This window comes from Pseudopodoces humilis, chromosome 11 (assembly GCF_049639895.1).
Source record: "Pseudopodoces humilis isolate 2021_Gansu_Grassland_sample_001 chromosome 11, ASM4963989v1, whole genome shotgun sequence".
Taxonomy (NCBI): domain Eukaryota; kingdom Metazoa; phylum Chordata; class Aves; order Passeriformes; family Paridae; genus Pseudopodoces; species Pseudopodoces humilis.
The window spans coordinates 17,829,141-17,854,357 of record NC_142210.1 but is presented as its reverse complement, the minus strand read 5'-3'; the positions used below and the strand labels follow the sequence as shown (position 1 = coordinate 17,854,357).

General features: G+C 50.3%; 1 protein-coding gene and 1 long non-coding RNA gene across 2 annotated transcripts in view; both read left to right on the top strand.

Annotated features, from left to right (window-relative positions):
* The first annotated feature begins 4,533 nt into the window (after positions 1-4,533).
* LOC102111824 (uncharacterized) overlaps positions 4,534-25,217 on the top strand; it is a 36,296-nt gene continuing 15,612 nt past the window's right edge. The window contains exon 1 of the long non-coding RNA XR_015773521.1: positions 4,534-4,795. This is a non-coding gene — a long non-coding RNA (uncharacterized LOC102111824). The remainder of the gene's footprint in view (positions 4,796-25,217) is intronic.
* On the top strand, positions 14,801-17,120 carry SOX2 (SRY-box transcription factor 2). Its single transcript, XM_088061065.1, is given in 3 exon segments — positions 14,801-16,082; positions 16,844-16,886; positions 16,889-17,120. Coding segments are annotated over 3 exon segments (1,035 nt in total). The 5' UTR covers positions 14,801-15,138; the 3' UTR covers positions 16,937-17,120.

Sequence of the window (25,217 nt, the reverse complement as noted above, 5' to 3'; positions counted from 1 at the left end):
CTCACAGCAGCAATAGGCATGCAATAAACATGTAAGTTTTGTGAAATGATGAAATTATTTGCTTGCAGGTTGTGAATTGTCACTTTACTCCACGGTAATATAGTCAAAATTCACCATTCAAAATTATGTTTCCCATAATATTTAAGATGTAAGAGCACATGCAAATGCCATGTGAACACGTGGAAGGATGTGTGAAGGGAGTTCCTGACTCCTATAAATGTGCAGCATTATATAGCAGGCCCCAGACTGTATATTATCGTATATACAATGTATAGCAATGTGCAGCATGGGCATGCACTGCACAGTGTAAAGTGTGTATATACTGTGTGCACATGTATGCTCATTGTATGTTCATTTTCATTTCACTTACCAAAACACTTTCAGGAACAATATATGTTCGTAATGTAGACATAATATATGCAGGAATTTAAGAGTAATTGCAAATAAGTGTTACTTATGTGATAAATTCATCTTTAATATGTGAAAAAACATCTGTTTCCAAAGAAAATCAACATCTAAAGGGTTGAATGCATAAAAGTATCAAGTGTGAGAGATATTGGACAAAATACAGAATATTACTGGTGTTATACTTTCTGGTCTTCTTCCCAGGAGAAATTTATTTTATACCAAGTGGACATCTTTCACTAAACGCATATTTAGCACCACAGCAGAATTATTGCAGTAAGTGTTGAGTCAATATACAAGCAGGCTCTCTCATAGCAATCTCGAAAAAAAGGAAAAAAAATAAATAAATAAACAGAAGAAAACTCTGCAATTTTTAGGAGGCACATCTAAAGTTCTTCCGTAGATTTCCATGCAGCAAAAGGCCTGCCCGCCCTGCAAACTCGCCGCTACAGCTTCTTTGCTTTCGGGTAAATGGATTTTCTGCCTTCATATCGCTGAGGGTTGGGAGCAGAAACCAAAAAACCCTGATACCGGTGTGTCCCGAGTGTTCTGCTGAGGCTGCAGCGTGGTGGAAAGAGCGTCCAGGCTTCTCGGGATGTGGATCTCTGGAGCACACGCGGGCACCACACCACGGCTTTTGGTTAAAAAACCATCAGCGCTGCTAAAGTGAAACGATAGGCTGAGAACTTCTGGAAATAGATTGGGAAGCCCCTTCTCCCGGGGAAGGAGTCCCGAAGGACACGCGGGGTGGCGGCGGCAGAGCGAGCGCTGCTCGGGGGCCGCGGGGGATCCGCGCTCCTCACCCCGCGTGGGCTCCTCCGCTGGGCCGCTCCCCGCCCGGCCCCGGGCAGCCCGCCGGCATTAAACCTTAACCCTCTTGGCAGCGAGCCAGGATAGGAAAGAAGGGCTTGTCCCGTGTGGTGTGAACCTCATCTCCTCCGGGGAAGATTAACCCGGGAGCCCCGGAGCGGGGAGCGCGGGCCGTGCGCGGCGGAGCCAGGCACAGGCTGGGCGGGCACGGCAGGGGCAGAAATATTGGCTGGGGCGAGAAATAGCAGCAGCAGCCTGTCCTCCCCCTCTGCTCTGAAACAGCTTCAGAGCTTTGTCCTGGGTAGGAACTCCAAAATTCTGATTTTATTTTTTCCTGGACACAATGTTGGGTCAGACTCCTCAACTCCTCTACGGGAGACGGTGTCTGGCAAACACCTTACTGCTCTGTTGGAATATGCAAGCTGGAGATATATCTATATACAGCCAATCTGGAGTAATCCGTTATTTTATCTATGCACCTGGATGCAGGTGGTCTGGGTTTGGATGTTTTATTTTGTTGGGGGCTATTTCCCCAAGACTAAAATGAGTTGTGAAAGTCAAAATCTGGGACGTTCATTTTCCCACCCCGCGGGATCGGTCTCGGCATAGAGACTTAAGGGTACCAATGGCCGTGTGAGAGCCCAGCCCTCCTCAGACCAGGATGAAAAATGCGTGTTGATATGCGAATTTCTCTCAGAGCCCTTCCAATATGCGGTTCACTTTTTTACTTTTGTTTGTTTGTTTTTCTTTCTCTCCAGAAAGTCTTAGAAATTGCTGCAAAGCGTTATAAAGTTGTAGTTACCCTGTCCACATACTGGTGATTTAGTTTCCGGTTATCTGCAAAATGAGCTTTAAGCCAATTTCGTGCTTCAGGCTAAAGGGAGGGATTCGTATTTCCCTCCTAGATGCGTGGCATTCCTGGAATCTCTTTGTCAGCTTGCCGTAGGATGCTGCTGTAATTTGCCTGGAAACTCTGTCCATAATTTGTACACAGCGGCTAAGAACAACTCAAGATTTCTGAACTATCGGGTTGTTCTCTCTGGAAAGAAAAAAGAAAAATCATCTTTTATTGATAAGTCAGTATTCAACTATTCGGAGTCTGGTTCCCATTTATCCCAAAGAACCACCGTAGGTTCAAAATATGCATTTCCTACTAATCTCTTTCCTTCCCTGCTCTAAGAAATAAAATAGTTCTTCAGGATAAGTGGTACTTTCTTCGAGAATCCTGGAAAAGTTCTTGCACGATTTCCTGAACTTTGACACGCTTGGCTCTTTTATGCCACTTCCCCCCCACCCCCGCCCCGCTCTTGTACATGTAAAGGCTATTGCAAAATGACGGGAGGTTGCCTGAACTCTGCGGCTGGAGATGAACTCTGCCACCCTCCGTACGAGTCCCCTCTTGGTGTTAAGCGTGGCAAGCAGAGCTCCCCGGCCCCGGCAGCGCCGCCCCTGCGCGGAGGCGTGCGGAGCTGGCGGGGCCGGTCCGGCGGGGCCGCTCCGCAGCTCCGGGCCCGCCCCGGAGAGGCTCCCGCACCCTCCCCGCTCCGGAGGAGCGAGCTGGGGAGAAGATGTTTATCCTGAGATGCAAAATGGGTTGTTGAAAAACAAGCCATGTGCAAATAGTTTAATTTTCCGTTTTGATGCTTATCTTTGTCTCCCGAATTTCATCGGAGAGGCTTTAATTGGCGTGTGGGTAATAGTTCCTAAATAATCCCTTATTAGATGACTTCAGACGAGTTGAGAACCAATAACGTCTTAGTCCCAAAAGTGAAAGTAGAATTTGAAGGCTCAGGTCAGTTTTTGTCAAAGGGCTCGTTTGAACATCTTTTAGTTTGCTGAAAAAGCTAATTAAAGAGCGTTTGAAGGTTAAAGTCATTATTCCGTGCTGTTGTCATGCTACAAGTGAGCCGAGTTTTGTGAAAACACAAAGGGCAGAAGTCACAGAGGTGGATTACTGTCAGTCCAGGCTACAGAGGCACAGAGAACTGTGGCATTAATTCCTATAGAAAGGTAGACAAACACAGTCACTGACTAACAACTTTCCCGCAGAGCCCTATTGTCTAAGCACTTTCCACTGCTTTGGGGCTCTCTTCGAGTTGCTACAGTCGTAACCAGATCCCAAACTAGGTAACGGGGCGACTTTCGGGCGCAGAATTCTTGACCTGTGAAACAATTCTCACGACAAAAATCCCCGTTTGTCTTGGCGGCTCCCTCTAACATTTATTTCCCCCTTCAGCGGTGTTAATTTATTCATTACTTGGCGGAAAGTTAGCAGCGCGGCAGAACTCTGCTGGAGCCCGCAGCACCTCGGCACCCGCCGCCGCCCGGCTGCCGCTGCCCGCTGCGCTCCGCGGTCCCGGCGGGGCAAAGCCTCGGCCCCGTTTGTGGGGAGGCTCTGCAGGCGCTCAGGAACTTTGCGGGCGGCGGCGGCGCCGCGCAAAAGCCGCGCAAGAGCCGCGCTGAACGGGAGCTGCGCGCCGCGGAGGCCGCTGGAGCGCAGGGCCAGGCGGGCGCGCAGGAAAAGCCCGTGGGCCGATCCCGGGGACTGGCAGCAGAGGTTTGCGCCTTTGTGTGCGCGTGTGCGTGGACAGCACATCGCAAAGCCGGCCACACAAAGATAGGCGCGCACTGGAACAGCCGCGGCTGCTCAGCCTCGCCTCCCCAGCGCCCGCTGCCTTCGCGCTGAGCCGCTTTGCCCCACTCGCTCTCAAAGTCTGGATTTTTAGGTCTGGCCACGACTGTAGATCTCCCCAAATTCAAAGAAACAGATGTTTGGGCTGATTATGGGTGGGGGGAGGGGAGGGAGGGATCCCTGCAGCTGCAACTCAAAGAAATATATTGATAAAATATTTCAGTGGTAATAAATACGCAGAGATCAGCTCGACCTTGCGAGGTCTTTATTTTAATTTTTTTTTCCCCATATACAAAAATCTTTATCAAACCTCTATTCTATGGCTTCAATAAACAGAACCCATTACCTCACGGCAGCTTTTGTTGGCCTGTATACAAGCGAGAACAAAATGGTTATTCAGGAGAACGCTTTCGATTTTTATTGTGTGTAGTATGCACAAAGAGCAGTGTTATTGTATTAAAAAGAACCATCTGTAGCAGAAACAATGGCATCAAATTATCTTTGAATACCCACTGCAAAAATATAAAGCTTTTTTATTATTCTTCTGCTGTACGGTGGGGGACAGAGAAGTGACTTTTTTGTTGTTGTGGGTGCATTCTTATAACACACACACAAAATCAGCCATTGGGAATTTTTTTAAGCCATAAACGATTTTTCCCCCTCTTGTTCCAGGGACTGCAGTTAAGAGCTAGGGCTAGGACTTGGAGGATGTGTAGGCAAACGGAAAGAGAGCCGGGGGAAGAAAAACCGAAATGGATTCATTCTCTGTCCTGGATGGAGGAGGAGAGGAGAAGAGAAGGGGACGTGCGAGCTTCCTTCAACTGCCTCTGTCCGGTGAAAAGTGCTCAGACCCCCGGGGCTGCGCCGGGCTCCGGAGTCCGCGCGGACTTTCGCGTTGAGCTGCCAATCAAACCTCTCACAGCCACCACCCTGCTCTGGCACCGACATGTAAGTAGCTGCAGCACAACTTTGACATTCACAGTTTTTTTCCCCCCTCCTCCCCCGTGACCTTTAAAACGATCTGGAAATGTAGCTCCCACCTACGACCCGCCGCTCTGAGCTCCACCGCGTTAAGCTCGGGGACTCGCGTACGGGTTTGGGCTCGGCTGAAATTGCGCGGCCGCGCATCGCTTGCGGAGCGCTGGGCAGAAGCGCTCCCGGCCCGCGGGCTGTCTCTGCCCTGTCCCCTCCTCTCCCGCAGAGCTCACGGCCCGCGGGGAGCGCTCGGGCCGAAGCAGAGCCGGGACTCTCCCCCACCGCCCCGGGCTGTTCCCGACGGGGCCGCTATATTGGCGCAGCCCCTCGTGGCGAGGGCGGAGAGGCGCGCAGCCCCCGGCCGCGCATCGCACCGCGAGGCAGGCGAGAAGCCCCCGCGCCGCTCCCGGAGATGCTCCCTGGGTTTCCCGGGCGCCCCGGGCCGGGCGCTCCGCGGGTGCGGCCGGGGCGGTGCGCGGGGCGCGGAGCGGCCGCCGGGCGGGGGTTCCCCGGGCACGCCGCTCTCTGCCGCCCCCTGTGGGCGCTGCGCGGCCGCTCCTCCCGCGGCGCTGCGCGGCCGCTCCCGGCCCAATCCCGGGAAAGGGGGGCCGGCCCCGCGGAGCTCCCCGCACGCCCAAAGCGGGGCTACACCGCGGGCAGAGGCGGCGCATCGCCGGGCCGGGCTCCGGCTGCGCGGGGTCCGCACCTGGGCAAGTCGATAATAAATCATCAATACCTTTAGCTGCCCTCAGCTGCCTTCTGATGCACTTGGGGCTGGGAAAGGCCCGAATTTGACATATTGGCTCATTATAATACCGTTTAAAGGGAAACTCTTTTTAGTTACAGTTAGCAAAGTTGAGGTTGGATATCCCCCTCTTCGCCCCCCCACCTTTTTTTTTCTTGGTAAGAATTTGGTAGATAAAGGTTAATCTTGGACTGAATGATAGAGCTGTGATTGACAAGAGAAAAGGTGTTGAGGGCAGGTCGAGCTGTCTTATTTACAGCCCACTGCTTGCTATAGAGCCTTTGTTAGGACTGGAAAGCTAATTTAGTGCTGATCAAAAGCACCACAGAGTTAAAGGACTGGTAATGACTGCTAATTTCATTTCAGCCTCATACATCCCAACTGCTGTAATTAAAGACGTGCTATTTAAATACAGGTGAAGGGGTTTTGTAGTAGGGGAAAAGTGGGTAGCCGGTTACAATTTTATTTATGGTTAATAAGATAAAAGTCCAACATTCGATTTATGATTTTAGCGATTTGCTTGTTTGCACTATTCTGCCCCTGCAGAGCAGGGCTGGACGGCAAGGCCGGCCGTGCAGGGGCAGGGTGAGGACAGCGCGCCGCAAGCGATGGATACGAGCCCCCCGCTAGCGTGGGGTTATCTTATTTTTAATTATTCCCATCAAACGGCAGTCAGGAAACATCGGGAGCGCTAGGGAGAGGGGAGATGGAGGGGCATGTGTCAGCTTTTAAGTGCCTCTGCGGAAGCTCGGGTCCTCATATTATTATTATTTTTAATTAAATTATTTTAGCACTCCACGGCTGGTTCGCTGGCTCTGAGACTATGTAATTTCACAAACCGATATAACCGTTTCTTTCTGGGAAACATCAAAGGATGAAAGCTCTACATTTCCGTAGTTGGTTAAAATCGACAAAAAAAAAAAAAAAAAAAAAAGAAGAATTTAGCCTTTAATCTCTTTTTATCCACGACGACTAAAGATCTGTACTCGACCCCGCTCGGCTCCGGGCTCCCCGTGTTCCCCCCGGGCTCCCCGGGCTCCCCCCGCTCCCGCGGCCGCTCCGCGCGGGGGGCGGCGCCCCCTGTCGGCCGCGCCGGGGGCGCCCGTGGGGACCGCGCGGGACGGGCGCACCCGCGGCGGCACCGACGGCAGCACCGGGCGGGCTGGAGCCGGCCCCGGGAGCCGCTCCGAGTCACTGCAGGGGTTAAAGGGAGCGCGGGGAGGTAGGGACAGGCAAGGTGAGCAGAGAGCCCAGCACAGGAGCTACGGGCAGGGAAGCCACCTCCAGCTTGCGCCGTTTGCTCTCCGCAGATACATAAACGTGGGAGAAAAATAAGTGAAGTCCCACCGACTTCTTTCTAAGTAGAGCTTTCCATAAGCCTGGATCTTACAGAAACGCTGGTATGTGATGCTCTCCCACACCTAGGCAGAGTAGGGGAGCTGCCGTGGGACCGCGGCGGGACATCCCCGGCAGACCAACTTCTTTATTGGCAGCCTTAGGCACAGAAAAATCAGGATTAATTTTTCATCGTTCCCAGCTTCGGTGTTCCAGAGCTGTCAGCAAATGCCAGCCTTTCAGATGCTCGTGCTTGTGTTTTCCTCCCAACGTGTCTTAAATAAGTCAGTGTTGACAGGTGTTGCTTGTAAGCAGCGTTGAACAGTTCCTTTTCATTAAGGAAACATTTTCTCAAATGCCATATGTTTAAAGACGAAGCAATAAAGTCACCTCAATCCCCCCTCACAAAAAAAAAAATACAAAAAACAAAAAACAAAAAAAACCCACCCCCTCCCTAATTCCTGGAAAAGGAAGAAGCGTTATCTTAAGTGAGTGCCTGGAGTGCGATTTTATTTCCTCACTGTGGAGATGACAGATTTAAAAGAAACCTGGTGATATAAAACGATTAGCCAAAATATGTGACGTGCTGCATTGCCACCAACTTTTTAGATGAATTCTCTACTTATTTTATAGCCTGCACGTAGCTCAGTGTAGTGCATTTAACGGTGGTATTTGCTAGTTGCAGTAATACCCAGCACGGTTTATGCATCTTGCGTGCAAAGAAAAAGACTAATGGAAACCAAATTATTTCTGTTAAATTGGGGTTATTTTGTATCTCCTGTTGACAGCCTGGCTGAAAGTCATAACGCCGCAGTTCTTCTATTAAATGAACCCCATGGCTGTTGGTCTCACAATAAACTTTTCACTTTAGAAATTATATTCGGATAGGTTTTTATGAAATATTATTGTTTGTCGCGCTGAGCATACTTTCTCCATTCTTTCAGTTTGATCTCCGCTCGAGACTCCCTAATAAGGCAATTCTGTAGTAAGAGCGCCCAAAATAAAGACATGGCATTTTCTATAAATAATAGCAAGAGCCCTGCACAGATTTCCTGCACAACGGAATTCCCAGATTTCCTTTACTGGTTCTTTAGTTAGCATGCGTTCGGTATATATAACTCTGAAATTAAGCAAAAATATACATCTGTATAGATCTGTCAAGCCAGTTATAAACAGAGGTATTATATGTCAATTACCACAGGAAACGGAAAAAATACAGAGCGTTTGTACGCATGGTTTAGCGTCAGGAGGCACTTTACAAAAATTTAGTGACTCCTGCCGAAAGGTGAATGATTAACCCGGTTCCAGGAGAGGGGCTGTTAGTGCTCCTCTTAGAAACAGCAGTTGTGAGTGGGCTGTAAAGGGGTCGTAAACTGCCCCCTCCCTAGGGCAGAAGTTGGCACATAAAATCAAGGGTCCCGAGTGATCAGTTTAACCAAAAAGCGGCTTTTCTGGGCTCGGTTCGTAACTCAGTTGCTGGGTTTTATTCTGCGGACGTTACTCAAGGGAGCAAATGCTGTAAATCTGGGATCGGGTCCCAGGCTTGGCAGACAGCTGGCAGCAAGGGGGGCGTCAGCTCTGTGCTCAGCTGGCAGCAAGGGGGGGTTCGCTCTGTGCTCGGTCTCGTTCATCTCCACTTGGAAGAAAAGTGCATTTTTAGTTTATTTATGTCTTTTGGAAGGAGCTGTTTCTGGACGCCGGCATTTCCTACATCTCTCTATTGAGCGGTGAGAGACTTGAAGAAACAAACCAGAAAAACAGTCTCAAAGGCCAATTTCGCACTTCACCTTTTCTTGCTTCCCCCTCAGCCTGTCCCTGGCACCTGCTGCCCTGAGCATCCGCAGCATCGCCCCTTCTGTCCCAGCCCCTGGGCATCCCCTGGGCCTTTCTCCTCACATTCATCCGCTCCCACCGGGAAGGCTCCCACAGGGCCGGGCGGGCTGTTTGGAGAAGCCCCGTTGTCCCGTGATTTCCATGGAAAAGGGGCTGTGACACCCCACACTCAACCCCACGCAGTGCCGCAGATCACTGTGTGCCTAAAGCGCTCGTCCTGCCCCTCCTGTCGCACACACCTGCGGGGCCGCAGCCGGCTGAGGATGGCGAGGAGACCCACGGGCTCCCTTCTGCTGCCTCGGAGGAACCCGAGGCCCCCTCGCCTCTCTCCGCTGTGCCCGGGCCTCCTCCGGCAAAGGCTCTTTCAGATCTTCGCATGGAGGACAGTGGGTAGACACATGGGAAGTGTTGTTGTTATTATTTATAGCACCATCTCTCTTCTCCGATTAAGCACCGTCTAAATATGAATTCACTGTATAGACAGCTAGTCTATAATTTGAATTAAAATCCTCCCAACGAGCCCGTCGCTGGAGAATTCTGAAATCACAAGCCTAGGTTGACACAATGAGCCCATGGTGTCAATAAACCATGGGCGAGATGGAGAGATTGTCACTCCAGACCATAACAGTTCTGAAAGTGTCATTACCGTCTGTCCTGTCAATGAGCTCCAAATTAAGGACTATGAGGAACAGCGAGATAAAAGTCACCGTCTTGGCTCCATTATGGGCGATCTTGTCAGTGATCTGAGAATCACTGGAAAGGGCTTTTTTTTTTTTTTTTTTTTTTTTAATGTACTTTTCAAACCATGCCTCGGGATGCCAGGGTTTGAGGTGCGCTGAGAGAAGCAACCTTGAAGCACCCCAGGCTGTGCCTCAGGCGTTTCCATTGAAACTGCCACAGCTTCTTTGGGAAACGGTGTGAATTCAATGGAAGAGCCGGAATAATTCCATCAAAACTGTGCTGGGGCCAAAGAGGACTTCATTTGATTTGGGCGACACGTGTGATCCCATGAACAGACACTTTTTTAGACCATTATTTTCTTAAGTCAACACAAAGATGGTGAAGGGGAAAGAGGGAAATAAAATAGAAGCCTCAATTTCAGGAGAAGACAATACATTTGAGATAGCCCCTTCCAGGCATTAAGACTTTCAGAGAATGTCCCCAATCTCTCTCTCCTGCGAGCCTGAGAGAGTTAAGGGGACTTATTCAGGAATTGGAAGCCTTCAATTCTGGATTTTTGTGCCTTTGTGGGTTTAAGTAAAGCAGTTAGCGTTCTTCAGGAGGGGTTTTGTGTTTAATATACATGAGTTCATTCAACTACAATGGGAAAAGAAAACTCATTTGTTCTTATAAAACTAGGAAGGAAAGATAACTTTAAATAGACTGCTCGAGGGGGTTGCCTTCTTGCTAAGGAGCCAACATTCAACTGTAATTTCACCCCGTTACGTTGTACAGTAATTCCTAAGTTTATCCTCGCCAATGATCTTGATTTTCTGATTTATTTTAAATATCACATAAGAAAAAGTACGGGCTTCATTTATACTTTCCTTTGGGAAAGAAATCCTGGGAGTGTGATTTTAGATGCAGAGCAAAAATCTCGGACAGTTTGGAGGAAGCTGTTGGCTATTTATGAAGAGTCATGGAAGCCTGTTTGGACAATCGGCTTCTCCTTTTATTGAGAAGCCTTTTGAAAGCGACTTCGAGAGGTGGTGTGTGCGATTCGGCTTTTCTGCTGCTTATTGTGTACGTTAAACTCCCTCCACCATCCGAGTTTTATTTTTTTTTTTAAATTTTCCTTCTTGCAGCACTGGACAAAAGCGGAGCTGATGCTCTTTATTTTTTGTTTCTCCCTATTTTTTCTTTTTTTTTTTTTTTTTTTTTTTTTTAACCTCTCGGCTATTTGTTTTTTGCAGTCCCAGCCCCGCAGCAGCGGCTCACGCGAGCGGTGGTCTCCGGGAGGGGAGGTGGCAGTGGGGGCCGCTCGGGGAGCACAGCGGGACCCCCGGCGCGGGCGGCCCGGGGGGAGCCCAGCAGCCCCCGCTGCCCCCGGGCCCCGCTCGGGCCCGGGCCGTGCGCTGCCCGCCCGGCCGCACGTGTGCTCGCCCCGCGCTTCCATTCGGGAGAACAGGGATGAAAGGAGAGACCGGGAGCAGCGCGGGGCTCCCTCGGCATTCCCCGGCTTTCAAGGGTCCTTAGAGCCCTTGAATGAAATTATTGGGCGAAATGGGGTCTGGAGGGACCGGCCGCGGCTCGCCCCCTCCTTGGTTTGTACGTGTAATGCCACTTCTGAGAGTGACAATCGGGCTACTTGCTGGACAGGGAGGGACAAAAAGGAGATTAAACCGTTTTAAATAATAATAAAAAACATCCCAAACGCAAGCAGAGTGGATTACACTTGCCGCAGCGCCTCGGCTCCCCCCAGGTTCCCCGAACAGCTGCCTCCGTGTCTCGCAGGCAGAGTGGCCCCAGCCTCACCCCAGCTCGGCCCTGCCAAACTTCCCAAGTTTCCGAGACCCCTTTGAGCTCCCGGAGGGTCCCCCCGGCTCTCCGGCCGGCGCCGGGTGAGAGCCTTCTTTGGCTGAGGACACCCTGCATTTGCAGCAGCTCGGGACCCTGCAGGGGCTGGGGAGGGCGGCTCGGGCAGCGGGGCTCCCCCTGCCCCTGGCCTGGGCCCGTACCCACCCCAAATGTGGCTTTTATTGCAGGGCATTTCAGACTATATCTCCCCAAGTTTTCCTCGGGATACTACTGCAAACTCACCGTGTGATGATTGAAATTCCCCAGAGGCTGAGGTGTAGTTAGTTCATTAAAACTTCCCTGACTAACTTCGGCTCCCGAGCGCTGGGCTGCTACAGCATAAGAGGGGCAAGAGGAAATTTATTTGTACATTTTCGTCTTTGCCTATTTTTTTTTTTAACGTAATGAAATTAAAACTTTTGGAGCTCACAGTTGACATTTTGCAGAAAATTGAGTTATCAAGGCAGTAATTATTTCACGGGGAGATAAAACTCTCATAGCCCTAACTGTCAAATAGGGGCCTTTTCAGATTTTAATTACAAAATAAAATTAGTCTGCTCTTCCTCGGAAGGGTTTGTGAGTGGCTAAACAGAGCTTTCCCCAATACTGGTGGTCGTCAAACTCTGCTAATTAGCAATGCTGAGAAATTCCAGTTAACAAGGACATTCTCTAAGTCTCTGCAGGTTCCCTGCCGTTCGCCTTCATTTCCATAAGAAGATTAAGAGTGGAGGGGAACACACTCAAATGCAGATGCAGAAAAGAAGCGTTTTTAACAAGCATCATAATAGTAAGATGCTTGGCTAGTTCTCACCTAATTACTGCAAGTTAAACCTCTATTTGCAGCTAAGGACAAAAAATGGAGCTGCAATCTCCCATCTCCATAAGTCTGCTTAATAGTTTGCTTTAGATTGGTTACTGGTAGGTTCAGGGGAAAAAAATAATACGAAAATGTGTATATTCTTTCCGATACAGTTAACACGATAGGTTGTATCCGTAGGGCTTTTAGAAAAATCGGCGAGTATTAGAACAATAAATACATGAAATCCAAGTAGTTAACGTTAATTTTCTTTTTAAGACACTCATAACCTGGAAATAAGAGTGCGTGTGCTGCAGAGCCCATCACTGAGAACATTTGCAGACTATTTGTTTAATGTAAGCACTTTTCATTTCCATAAATTATACCAAAGGCAACGATTTTTTAAATCCACTCAGATTAAACCATCCCTCTGCAGGCCTCCTTTCCATGGCTGTATTCTTAGAGAGCAGTGGTGTTATTGTCATTAATATAGAAAATCAGGGACCATTTCATATTTTCTTTTTTTTCTCTTTTTTTTTTTTTCTTTTTTTTTTTCTTTTGTAGCCAGCTTCCCGGTCTGCCTCTGCTTCCGCCCACCCGTGTGTGCATTCCCAACTAAGCAAACCTCCATACCCAGAGGAAAGGCACAAAATGCCCCAAAAGAGCCATCGCCCTCACCTTATTTCCTGTACTGCACTATCATGTATATATGCCAGTTTATTGCATCGATAATTAAAAGTGTTAATTAAAATAGAGCCGTAAATACTCCCGATAGCACAATTGTTAGGCATTTCCCATCCTTTATTCGCATGATAAATGCAATTAGGAAAGGACCAGGCCCCCAAAGGCTTTCACTGAGCACAGGGCAGCCCACGATGTCCTGGTCCTGCGTGGAGCTCTGGGCTGTGCACCCCACGCACCTCCCGCAGCTACAGCCAGAGCAAAAATAACCCCTTGCCTGCGCACCGCCAGCCCTCGCTTATCGGTTTAGCACGATGAGCAAGCACCTACACCGCCCACCCATCCTCTTTTTTAAAAAAAATTCAAAACAATTATCCCTAAAATTATTTTTTAATAACTTTATCAACTGCAGACCAAAGGGAGAACAATAAGACAGTAAACAGCCGCCGTGCCTTCAGGAGTGTCTGGACAGTCAGAATCCGGTTATATCCCACATCTCATAATTCGCACCTATTTTTCGACAGTTTAACCTATCACTTATCTAGGGGTTATATATACATTTTCGAATTAAACACATTGGACCCGACAGGATTTATTTGCATAATCCATACACAGGAAAAAAAAAAATAAGTAAAGATGCGTCCCTGTTCGCCGGCGGGTTTTTATTATTATTCTTTATTATTATTATTATTGTTATTATTCCTCCGGGGTGTCATTTCCCGCTCCCTTCCCCCCGGCCCTCGCGCGGCTCCCGGCGGCGCCCCCCCGCCCGAGGCGCGGCCGGGCCGGCAGGGGGCGCCGCAGCGCCGCGGCTGAGGCCTCAGGGGCGCCCCGCGCTGCCCCGGCCCCCGCCCCGCGCCCCGGCCGCGCTCCGGCCCCTGCGGCTCCCCCGCCGCCCCGCACCCCTCCGGTTCCACGCCGTGAGCGCCAGCGCACCGAAAGGCGGAGCAACCCCGTCGAGGCAGGGGAGGCGCGGAGCGGCGCGGGGGAGCGCGGCCAGGGCAGCGAGCGGCTCCCCCCGCTCCCGCTCCGCGTCCTCTCTCCCCTCCTTCCTTTGTCGTCAAGTGCGGTTTAGCAACAAAGATCCCAACAAGAGAGTGGAAGTAAACTTAGCCGGGGCTTTGTGCAGCCCGTGTAATGACAACAAGGGAAACAAAACTACCTATTTGTAGCGCCCGGCCGTCCCCCCAGCCCCGCGCTGCGCCCACCCAGCGCCGCCCGCGCCCCGCAATGGGCGCGGGGTGACGGTGCCGCCGGGCCCAGCGGCGGACGGAGCGCGGCCCGGACCCCTCCCAGCAGCTGCAGAGGGGTCCCGGCCCCGCTTTGTGTTCGGCGGGGACGGCGTGTGGGGAACCCGTGCTTGCACTGGACATCCCCCTCCTCCGAGGCCGGGGGGAAGGGCTTGGCGCGCTGTGGCACGGCCGCACGGAGCAGGGCCCGGGGGTGGCCGGGGCACAGCCTCAGCCCGGGCGGTGCGCTGCGGACTCCGCTCCCCGGCGGCGGCAGCAGCAGGGCCCGCCTGGGGGCTCCGTTTCACGGGGACTGCACGGCCTGGACGGGGCAAGCGAGGCACACGCAGGGCCCCGCGCAGCCCCTCTGTCCCGAGGGACACCGGCACAGGGGTGGGGGAAGCCGTTCCCGCTACGCTTCCCCCATGGCTTCTGCTAGCCCCAAGCCAACACCAACTTAAAGAGGGGGAAAAAAAAAGAAAAAGAAAAAAAAGAAAAAAAAAAAACCACCACGTAGCAACAATGCTGTTTACCCACTTCCTCCAAAAGGCGTGTGTGACCTGTTGCTGGAAGGGGAGATACAAAGGCTCCCAGTGGCCGCCCGGGCCGCCCCCGGGCCCGCCTCCCCGCCGAGCCGTCCCGGCGCGCCCAGCCCCCGCCCCGTTTCATGCAAAACCAGGGGAAGAGACTTGTCCTCAGTGGCGGAGCCGCCGAGCGCTGATTGGCCGGAGCGAACGCATTTATTGCCTGACAAGCCCCCATCACATGGATGGTTGTCTATTAACTTGTTCAAAAAAGTATCAGGAGTTGTCAAGGCAGAGAGAGAGAGTGTGTGTGTTTGCAAAAGGGGGTAAAGTAGTTTGCTGGCTCTTTAAGACCGAGGTGGAGAGAGAGAGAGAGAGAGAGAGAGAGAGAGAGCGGCAGGCAGAGAAAAGGGAAAAAGGAGGAAGAAGTTTTTTAAAATCAAGACTCCGGCGGTAATAATAGCAGTTATTAGCATTATTAATCCATCAGCGAAGAGGAAGATCCTGATCTTGATCCAAGTGTGGTTTTGGGGAGTCCCCCTCCCCCCTTTCCTACCCCTCCCTAGGAAAAAAAAAAAAAAAGTCCGGCTTGGGACTCCGCTGCGGCTGCTCCTCGTTTCTCTGCTCAAGGCTGGTTCCAGGCAAAAGTAGTTTGAATGTACAACATGATGGAAACCGAGCTGAAACCTCCCGCCCCCCAGCAAACTTCGGGGGGAGGCACAGGCAACTCCAACTCGGCCGCCAACAACCAGAAGAACAGCCCGGACCGGGTCAAGCGCCCGATGAACGCGTTCATGGTGTGGTCCCGCGGGCAGCGGCGGAAAATGGCCCAGGAGAACCCGAAGATGCACAACTCCGAGATCAGCAAGCGGCTCGGGGCGGAGTGGAAACTTTTATCCGAGGCGGAAAAGAGACCCTTCATTGACGAAGCCAAGCGGCTCAGAGCTCTGCACATGAAGGAGCACCCGGATTATAAATACCGACCCCGGAGGAAAACCAAGACCCTCATGAAGAAGGATAAGTACACGTTGCCGGGGGGCTTACTGGCACCGGGCACCAATACCATGACGACTGGGGTAGGGGTTGGGGCCACCTTGGGAGCTGGGGTGAACCAGAGGATGGACAGTTACGCGCACATGAACGGCTGGACCAACGGAGGCTATGGGATGATGCAAGAGCAGCTCGGCTACCCGCAGCACCCGGGCTTGAACGCGCACAACGCGGCGCAGATGCAGCCCATGCACCGCTACGACGTGAGCGCCCTGCAGTACAACTCCATGACCAGCTCGCAGACTTATATGAACGGATCGCCTACCTATAGCATGTCCTACTCCCAGCAAGGGACCCCGGGCATGGCCCTGGGCTCCATGGGCTCGGTGGTCAAGACGGAATCCAGCTCCAGTCCCCCCGTAGTCACTTCCTCGTCTCATTCAAGGGCTCCTTGCCAAGCTGGGGACCTTCGGGACATGATCAGCATGTATCTACCAGGTGCTGAAGTACCAGAACCAGCTGCCCCAAGCAGACTTCATATGTCCCAACACTACCAGAGTGCACCTGTTCCTGGCACAGCCATTAATGGCACACTCCCTCTATCACATATGTAAGACAAAGGGGCCGGGGGGTGGGGGGGTGGGAGGGGAGGGAAAGGAAAACTAAACAAAACAAACAACAAAAAAACTTTTATTAGAAATTCTGGACTTTTTTTTTTTTTTTTGACTATTTTTGTACAGAGAAAACTCCGGGCGGGGGGTGGGGGTGGGGTTTGGGGGGGGTCAGAAATTAAACAGACAAGGAACTTGTATAGATCTCGGAGGGGAAGCAACTACACAAAACTTTTAAAAAGTTCTAGTTAAAACGGTAGGAGCTTTGCAGAAAGTTTGCAAAAGTCTTTACCAATAATATTTAGAGCTAGACTCAAAGAGCGAAGAGGAAGATGTTTTAATATTTGCAGGCAACTTTTGTACAGTATTTATCAAAAGACACATGGCAATCAGAATGTCCACTCGTAATATAGAGAGAAGAAAAGAAACCAAGCTCGCGAATTTGCCAATTATTTTTAAAAAATAGAGTCTTCTTGGACTATTGTGGTTTCGGCAGCTGAATTCATAGGAGCTGCAAGAAGAGAGAAAATTATTTTACGGCATTTGGACATTTAAATTGTTTTAGAAATTGTACAAAAGATAAAAAAAAAGCAGGATGAGTACTTGCGAACCATGGGCTTGGTTTGCTGGATAAGGGCAAACGTTTAGATTGTACTAAATTTTTTTTTTTTTTTTTTTTTTTTACTTCTTGTTAAAAAGCAAAAATTGCCATGCAGGTTCACACGCCGTTTGTTAATTTATAATAACTTTTTGTTTCCAGACTTCATTCTGTTCAAAGAAAAGAAAAAAAAAAAAAAAGGAAAATTACCAACCTGAAATTACTGTGTTTGAAATATTTTCTTATGGTTTGTAATATTTCTGTAAATTTATTGTGATGATATTTTAAGTTCTTTTTTTTTTTTTCTCCTCATTTTCCGTAGTTGTATTTTAAAGATTCGGCTCTGTATTATTTGAAATCAGTCTGCCGACAGTCCATGTATATATTTGAACTAATACCATCCTTATAACAGGTACATATTCAAGTTAAGTTTTTACTCCATTATGCACAGTTTGAGATAAATAAATTTTTGACATATGGACACTGAAGTTCCACTTGAGTCTTGGATTTATTTTTGTAACGCAAGATGTTTTTTAAATAATTCATGCAGTAGAAGGTATCATCGTAGCCAACCGAATACGATAAATAATGCAGTAATATGTAACTATATATATATAATGCATTAATATTTTTATAGGTATGTATATATAGAGAGAGAAAGAACGATAGCTTTAATGGAATAACAGCCTGTGCCTCCTTCGGGGGGGACGGGAATGCGGAGTGAGAGGCTGGTTCCCAGTTCCGTCCCTTCCCTCCCGAGGACGCGGGGTGCGGTGGGCTCCGGGGGGTTCTGTCTCCGCTGCCTTTGGCCACTTGTTGCCCCCGGAGGGGCCGAGCCGGGGCCGGCGGCAGCGGCAGCGGCGGGCGGGCCTCGGGTATTGCCGAGGCCTGCCGGCTTCCACAGGCGCATAATATCCTTCTGTCTTTTCCCAACCGTGCCTCCTTCCGCTGGGCAGGCAGAAGGAGAGCCGGCTTCCCACGGCCGGGAATCCGGGCGCGCCCGGCCTGCCCGGGCTCAGCCCTCCACGCTCCCTTTGTCCGCCACTTCCCAAACTTTCCTCTCCTGGCTCCCGGGCCGCGCAGGACGAGGTGAGAGGTGGGGGCGGGGGTAGGGTTGGCCAGGCAGAGGTAAGAAACAACAAAAACCGAACAAACAAACAAAAACGGTCGAATGCCAGAGACTTTCACGTTTTATCACAGCTCTTTCTTGAATCCTATTTCTTAAATTGCCAGCGCGGTGTAGCCCCGTTTCGGACACTCTCTGCAGCCGGCCACAGCCCCAAAGAGAAGCGGTGGCGCCCGCCATATAGAAGGAGAGATCCACCGTCCGTGCCAGGTAGAGTTTTACTTTGTACAGTCGTAGCCGCAGTTGCCGAGGACAGGGCTCGGCTCTGCTGTGCGCGGATGGCCCCGGCCGGCAGCAGGGCCCGCGGGCCCGGCCAGGGCAGGGGGCGATGGGCAGCAGAGCTGGGCGGCCCCGGCTGCAGCCCCAGCGCTTATTTGGTGCTGCTAACGCGGCTGTGCTTTCCCTTAGGAAACGCGCGAGAGGGAGATGTAAATAATAATAACAATAATAATAATTAAAAAGAAAAAGGTACAAAATTTGGGATTTGAAGTACTGTGATTGCAAGCTGGTTTTGTCTTCTGCTAATGGCATGTGGTACGTGGCAAGGAGAGTATGTGATGTTTGGTTTAGGCAAGGCACAAAGTGGGCACTCCGGCACGGGGCAAGCGTTGCTGAGCTTTTCTCTCCAGTATTTCTTGTCAGCCACTGGATTTCGCTTTAGGTCGGGGAGGAAGAAGGCTGGGTAAAATGCACACACGCACACACATACACACACACACACAAAATTACCTGGCTGCTTGTGGCTTTTATTTGGTATTGCTATTTCCTAGGCTCATTTCTGGCCTCCATCCTTGAAGCCTGGTGTCCAGATGAAAACTATAATTGCCAGACTAGGAGACGTGGAGATTTGCTCACTGCCTGGTTTTGTAGTTTAGCTCCCATTGTCCCTTTTATTTCTGCACCGTCTCGGTACTTGGGCAGGACAACAATTTTTGCAGATTCTCAACCTTTTCTGTGTCTTCTATGCTAATGCAACGAGTAAAACATTCTTTTTCAGAGCTGTTTGTTCAGAGCGTTTGCAATGCATGTGGGGATTATTCACGTGGTAACGAGCCCACATCCCCACTCCCGCTCACCTCGCTGAGAAAAGAGAACCAGGAATAAAAGCCCAATCGATATCACGATTCCATTTTTAAAAGCGAATCTTAGCCAATTAACAGCAATAAAACCTGGACCCTTTTTGAAGTGCTAACTAAAATATTCGAGGGGGGTATTTGGAAATGTTGGTCCTTTTACAATTCGCATAGAGAAGGCGAGCTAATACCACTAAACAAAAGACACTAAGCCACATATTCAGGCCTAGTGAATTCAGCAACTTTTTATATGGGCAATTTGTTTAAGCTTAGATTTCGGAGTACGATTTGGAATATATGTGGTTGAAACCTGATATCCCTTGGACAGATTCCTTATATCCATCCATCCATCCATCCATCCATCCATCCATCCATCCATCCATCCATCCATCCATTTATCCGTTTAGGGAGGATAACCCAAAGCATTTTACATGTACAGCTGAACAGTATTATTTTTAAAGTGCTACTTGGAGGAACGCCATTGTCCACTGCTCATTTTAAATTCAACTCATTCAATAACGCCATTTACACCTAAGCCATTATCCTGGGCTTTCGTTTATGGCAGCTGAAATGTGTAGCAGAGCTCGTGGGTATGTTTTTATTTTGGTTATTGAAGACCTTTGGGGCTCTCCGTGGTTTCCCTCTCGTGAATTGTTGTGTATTTTATAGCCAGGGTGATGCTCGGCCCAAGAGCACCAGTGTAATGTTTCCCTAACCTTCTACAGAGCCGAAGTGAACCCAAGGATAAGATTATAGTTTCCCCTGTGATTTTTTTTACGGCTTTTTAAGTACTGGGGTGTTAAAATATTTTGTGGAACTGGAGAGGTAGATTAGCAGGGTTTCTTGCCAAAGCTGGGAAGCTGGTATTACAGACTGTCCCAGGGGGAAATCGCTCACATTAACCACTAAATGAATATTTGACAAGGGCTCATTCGGGGGTATTATTACTACAAACGGGTCCCTACTGGACTTTCCAAGGGTCAAAGAGCAATGGTTCAATTAATTATTTAGACTGTTAGTAGATTTGGTTGTAATAGCTGTACTTATTTCTGCAACCGACAGCTTCTTGCGGTGGGGGATCTGGGGAGAGGCTCTGCCTCGCAGCCCGGCTCCAGCCCGCGGCTCTCGCCGACATTTGTCGGCCGAAACCACGTTTTGATTCCTCGAGATGCCCACTGATGCCAGCTGGGACATCAGGGGTGACGGTGATCCCCACAGCAGAATGTTTTCTCTCAATTCTTCCTCGTCCCCAACGGGCAGCAGAGCCGGATATCTGCCTCGGAATAGGAGGTAGATAGCCCAGCAATTTAAGTAGTATATAATGTAAGTCCCACTGAAAGAAAGAGGCCCATTACTGATAGGTGTGATTAGATACACTTCAGTCATTTAAATCTTGATCTAACTCAAATATTAAAATGAACAACCTGCTTCGGTGGTTGTGAGATTTCTGAGGATATATGCAAAATGCTGACATTCTGACGGCAGAAGAGCTTCGTCTTTGCTTTTTTAACGCCAGTCAGCTTCGCCTGACACTGTCGTTTCAACATTTTTCGTGGCGAGGAGGGGAGAGAGAAGGGAGGATTATTTTGTTTAATGTCTACAACAAACATGTCCGTAGTAGTAGATACAAAAAAAAAAAAAAAAAAAAAAAAAGGCAAAAAACCCCCAAAATAACGTTGGGAGTGTGCGATTAGGTGACAATAATGTATGTTGAATGAATAAGAGATAAGCTGCAAGGGGGGAGAGGGAAGCAGTAATTACAAACCCAATTCATTCAGCTTTTCAGGACTTTTGTTGTGGGAGCTCCATTGACGGGCTTCGAGCTGCCAGTTTTCTCACATTAAAAAGAACTGATCAGCGCCTCAGGGGGACAAGCAACACCGCTTAACTGCATAGTGATGGGGTCCTCATTTAGAGCCATTACAACAAGAAAATTAAACAGAGCCTTTGTGTGCACCAGGTTTACTTTTCAATTGCTGACAGTTTATAGCTAACTGCTCAGAGATTTAAGTTTGATTGCGGTTTGATCGTCTGCTAGTTAGCACCGCCGCTATTTTAGTTTTGGTAATTAAAACCAGTTTTTCTGACGATGGCACGGGGAATTGCGAGAGTTTGGTACTATTTTGCTTTTGAGGAATCAATTCACTTGGCGAGGACGTACAGCGCTACAGTGAGTGTGGGGGCTGTTTCGCTTGCGAACTGGAAAGAAAAGGAGCCCGGGATGGAAATTCCCGGAGCTGCGCGTTTGCCTGTGCCAGAGCGGGAGGGCGAGCTCCGTTCTGCGGGCCGGCTCTGCCCGGGGACCGGCCGGCTCTGCCCGGGGACCGGCCGGCTCTGCCCGGGGACCGGCCGGCTCTGCCCGGGGACCGGGACCGCTCCGGGCTCGGCGGAGCCTCTGCTCCGGCAGGTGCGGGCGGGCGGAGCGGCGAGGAGGAACAAAGCGAAAGCCTGAACCTCGCGGGATGGTTTTGGAGCTTTGCTTTGGAGTTCGCAGAGGGTTTGCTGTGGCTGAGCCGTGTGTGAGTGTGACTGTGCGTGCCTGTGTGTGCGTGTGTTTGTAGCGTGTGCGCCTGTGCGTACAGGGGGAGGGAGCGCGCCCAACAAGCTGCAATTTTTCATTACAATTTAGCAGTGTTGGAGGAGAGCACGGACGGCCCTCTCCGTGCAGTGTGGTGCCGGTTCGGGCCCGGCTGTCCCGCAGGACACGCCTGGGCCGCTGCAGCCCTGTGGACAGAAGCGGGGGGAAGCCCGTGGGCGGGGAAGGGTCCTCCCTGCGAGCGCCCGCGGGGAACGGAGCGGGGCCGGGCCGGAGAAGTTTCTGCAGGAGTTTGTCTCTGGCTCATCCACTGGCACAGCGTGCTTCCTCGCAGGACCTCTGCCATGTGGACGAGAGCTTGTACAGCGTGGCTTTATTTTTTTTTTTTTTTTGTTTTGTTTATTTTTTTTTAATTTATCCCTTTTAAATTTAATTATTTTAGGATATCTCTGTGTTTTGTTTGTGTTTTGCGCCCGTCCCTACCCGTCCCCCCTCCCAGGCCCTGATTAAAGCCCCTCTCCCGCCCTTCTTCCCTCCAAATGTGTTTCAGACTCAAGTCACCGAGAGGTTATTCCAAGGCAGTTCCCTTCCTCAGAGAAGCGAGGTGGCCGCAGCTCGGGAGGGTCCGCGAGGGGCACCCTGCGGGGCTGGGGATTCTCAGGCCTCTTCCGCGGGGCCCGGCCGAGCTCGATGGGGCCAAAGCGGCGGTGCCGCCAGCTCCTACAAGCTCTGGGGGCAGTGGGACGCCGGGGGAGAGCTGTCAGCCCCGGCTGTGTCCCGTCGTCTCCCCACAGTGCGTCCCTCTGTCCGGAGCCCTGCGGAGGGCACAGCGTCGCTCCGGCCCCCGGCTGGGATGTTGGGATGTGCCTCCGCTCCCGGCCGGGCGGCCGCTGCCCCAGGGAACGGGAGGGGAGGCCCGGCCCCCCGCGGACTCCCCCGCCCCGGGTCCCCGGTGACCCCATCATCTCCGCAGCAGTTTGGGCTGATGACGTAATGTGGGCGCTTTTTTTTTTTTTTTTTTTTTTTTTTTTTCCCCTAGAAAATCGTGATTAACGGCAGGGGATGGGGATGGGGAGGGGTAGAGGGGGGAATCCCACCGGGTGCTGGAAAGACACGGGCCTCTGCAGAGGCTTTCCCGCGGGGAGGCTCCGCAAGGGTGTCTTGGCACATCAGCTCACACTCACTCACGCACACGCACAACTCACACGCGTCCCGGGCTGAGGGCTTGATCCTGCAAACCCATCCTGCGGGAAGCTCCCAGCGCCGGGGCGGCCGGTGTCCGAGCGAACCGACTTTACCCGGGCGAGTGGGGACGCCCGGGCCCGGAGCCCGCTTAATTAGAAGCAAGTCCGGCAGAGCTCTGCAGGGCGGCCGGGCCGGGCTCCGGGAGCGGGGCTGGGACTCATCCCCACGCTGCCCCCGGCTGCCGGGCTCCAATGCCACGGGAGAAGCTCTCCGACCTGTCCTGGCATTGCTGGGAATGATGGTTCCTTTAAGCTCTTACAAATTGCAGAAGTTGAGGAGGACAGAGAAATAATTAATGTATTAAAACAAGCAGCGAATTCCTCAGGAGGCACCTTATCAACTCCAGCCACACTGGCTTCATCCCTCCTCGTATGCTAATACCCCGTGACGTCATCGGCGCCAGATTGAATGTGAATCAGTTATGAAATTATTAGTTTTAGCTTAAAAAGCAATCTGGCTCTCCCGTGAGTGGGCTTTGCGTTGCTGCGGGTTCTCGCTCCGTGTCCTCCCCGTGTTATGCACACACAGTAGTTGCGACTTTCCTGTCGCAATGAATCAATATTTCCAAAGCACACATCCTAACAGGGGGTGATGTAAAGAAACCCATAGATTAATTGGGTCCCGTTTCTGAGTCGGCTGTGTCTTCCTTATCGATACACACTTTACACCCGAAACCAGACAGTCGGATTTCCTCCTACTTTTCAGGTAGGCAAGAGCTCCTTGTGATTTATTTCTGTTAAGATCCCACAGAGGGGGTTTTATTCTTTACCAGCATCTGCGAAAAAAAATCGCAGGAGTTTGCTTTTGCTTTTGCTCGCGATGGAGAAAAATGGGCCAGAAAAGGGGAAAATACAGAAATTGTTTGCTTGTTTGTTTGTTTCAAATAGAAATATTTTATTTAGTATTTTGAAAAGGAGAGCATCCCAGCGGTGGAGGGCCAAGGGATCTGAGCGGGGAACAATGGGAATTAACACCATTTCAATCTCTGAGGCCACTCTAATTAGATGTCTGGGTCCGGCGAGATCAAATACCTGAGTCTAAACCCCTCGTCTCGGTTTCTTTCGCTTGCAAATGCTTCTGAAAACGGTTCTTGAAGAAACCAAGCTACCCCCCAAATTCCCCGGAGTCCCTTTCGAGGAGTTTGGCCGATAACAACTTTCTCCATGGGTTGGTGGGGGCCGGCGCGTCCCCTCCCGGCAGCGGCCGCCGGCCCCGCCGCGCCCGCCCCGGCACCCCCGGTAACACCCCCGGTAACACCCCCACAGCCGCTCCCCCCGCAGCTGCTGCAGGACACTTGGGTCTCTTCGGCCGTTTCTTTCTCCCCGTCTCCCGCGAGCTGCTCTGCTCCCATGAATTATGAATAAACTCTCTCCTGGGGAGCCCCGCCATGGGCCCATCTCCGCTCCCGGGGCTGCGGAGCCCCGGCCTGGGACTGCCCCGGCCGTGGCTGGGGAGGTGGCACCGGCCCTGCTCCCACTGCCAGCAGCCCCCTAAGCAGGGAAGGAAAGAATAAAAAGAAGGAAAGAGAGAGGGAGAAAGAAAAGGAAGGAAAGAGAGAGAAGAAGGAAAGAAAGAAAAGAAAGAAAGAAAGAAAGAAAGAAAGAAAGAAAGAAAGAAAGAAAGAAAGAAAGAAAGAGAGAAAGAAAGAAGAAAGAAAGAAAGAAAGAAAGAAAGAAAAGAAAGAAAGAAAGAAAAGAAAGAAAGAAAGAAAGAAAGAAAAGAAAGAAAAGAAAGAAGAAGAAGAAAAGAAAGAAAAGAAAGGAAAGAAAGAAAGAAAGAAAGAAAGAAAGAAAGAAAGAAAGAAAGAAAGAAAGAAAGAAAGAAAGAAAGAAAGAAGTGAAAAGTGGTAACTGGCAGAGAAGTGAGTTTTCTGACTAATGAAATCCAAAATGAGCGGCGAATATAAAGTAATGTAAGATTTCTTCCCTGCCCCCCAGGCACTGATTGGCAATACTTTTTTTTTTCTTCTTTTTTTTTTTTTTTTTTTTTTTTGTGCGTTGGTTTGAAAAGCAGGAAGAAATGTAATGAATTGAGTGCTGTCAGAGATGTCTTCTCTGTTGATGTGGTGAATGGCAGTAGCTCCCTGATCCAGTGCAGGTGCAGTAGAGCTGGGGAATAAAAGAGGGGGGCTCTCTGTTCAGTGGAAAAAGCACATTCCCTACAATAGACCACACACTGCCAGCCAGCACGGCATCAGCTCACACTCTCAGACTTTTTTTCGCCTCTTTCCACAGTCCTGAGCTCACAAAATGGCTATACATTAGCACTAGTTAGGGTTTGCTTTTAATGAACAGTTGTGACTCCTTTTGACCAACATTTAAATCTGCTGTGCTCTCTCTGAAGACAGGTCTGTTTTGATCACAGGTTTTAAAAAATGGCCCGTTTCCTAACAAGGCGGCTTATTCAGGGCCATCAGTTGCATTTGATTGCAAGAAAAATAAAAAAAAAGCTCTCGATTAATAAAACGTGTTTCCCAAGTGCTTCTAACGGGGAAAGTTTTTTGCTTTTTCTTTTTTTCTTTTTTTTTTTTTTTTTAATATATAATAAAGTGTTGTG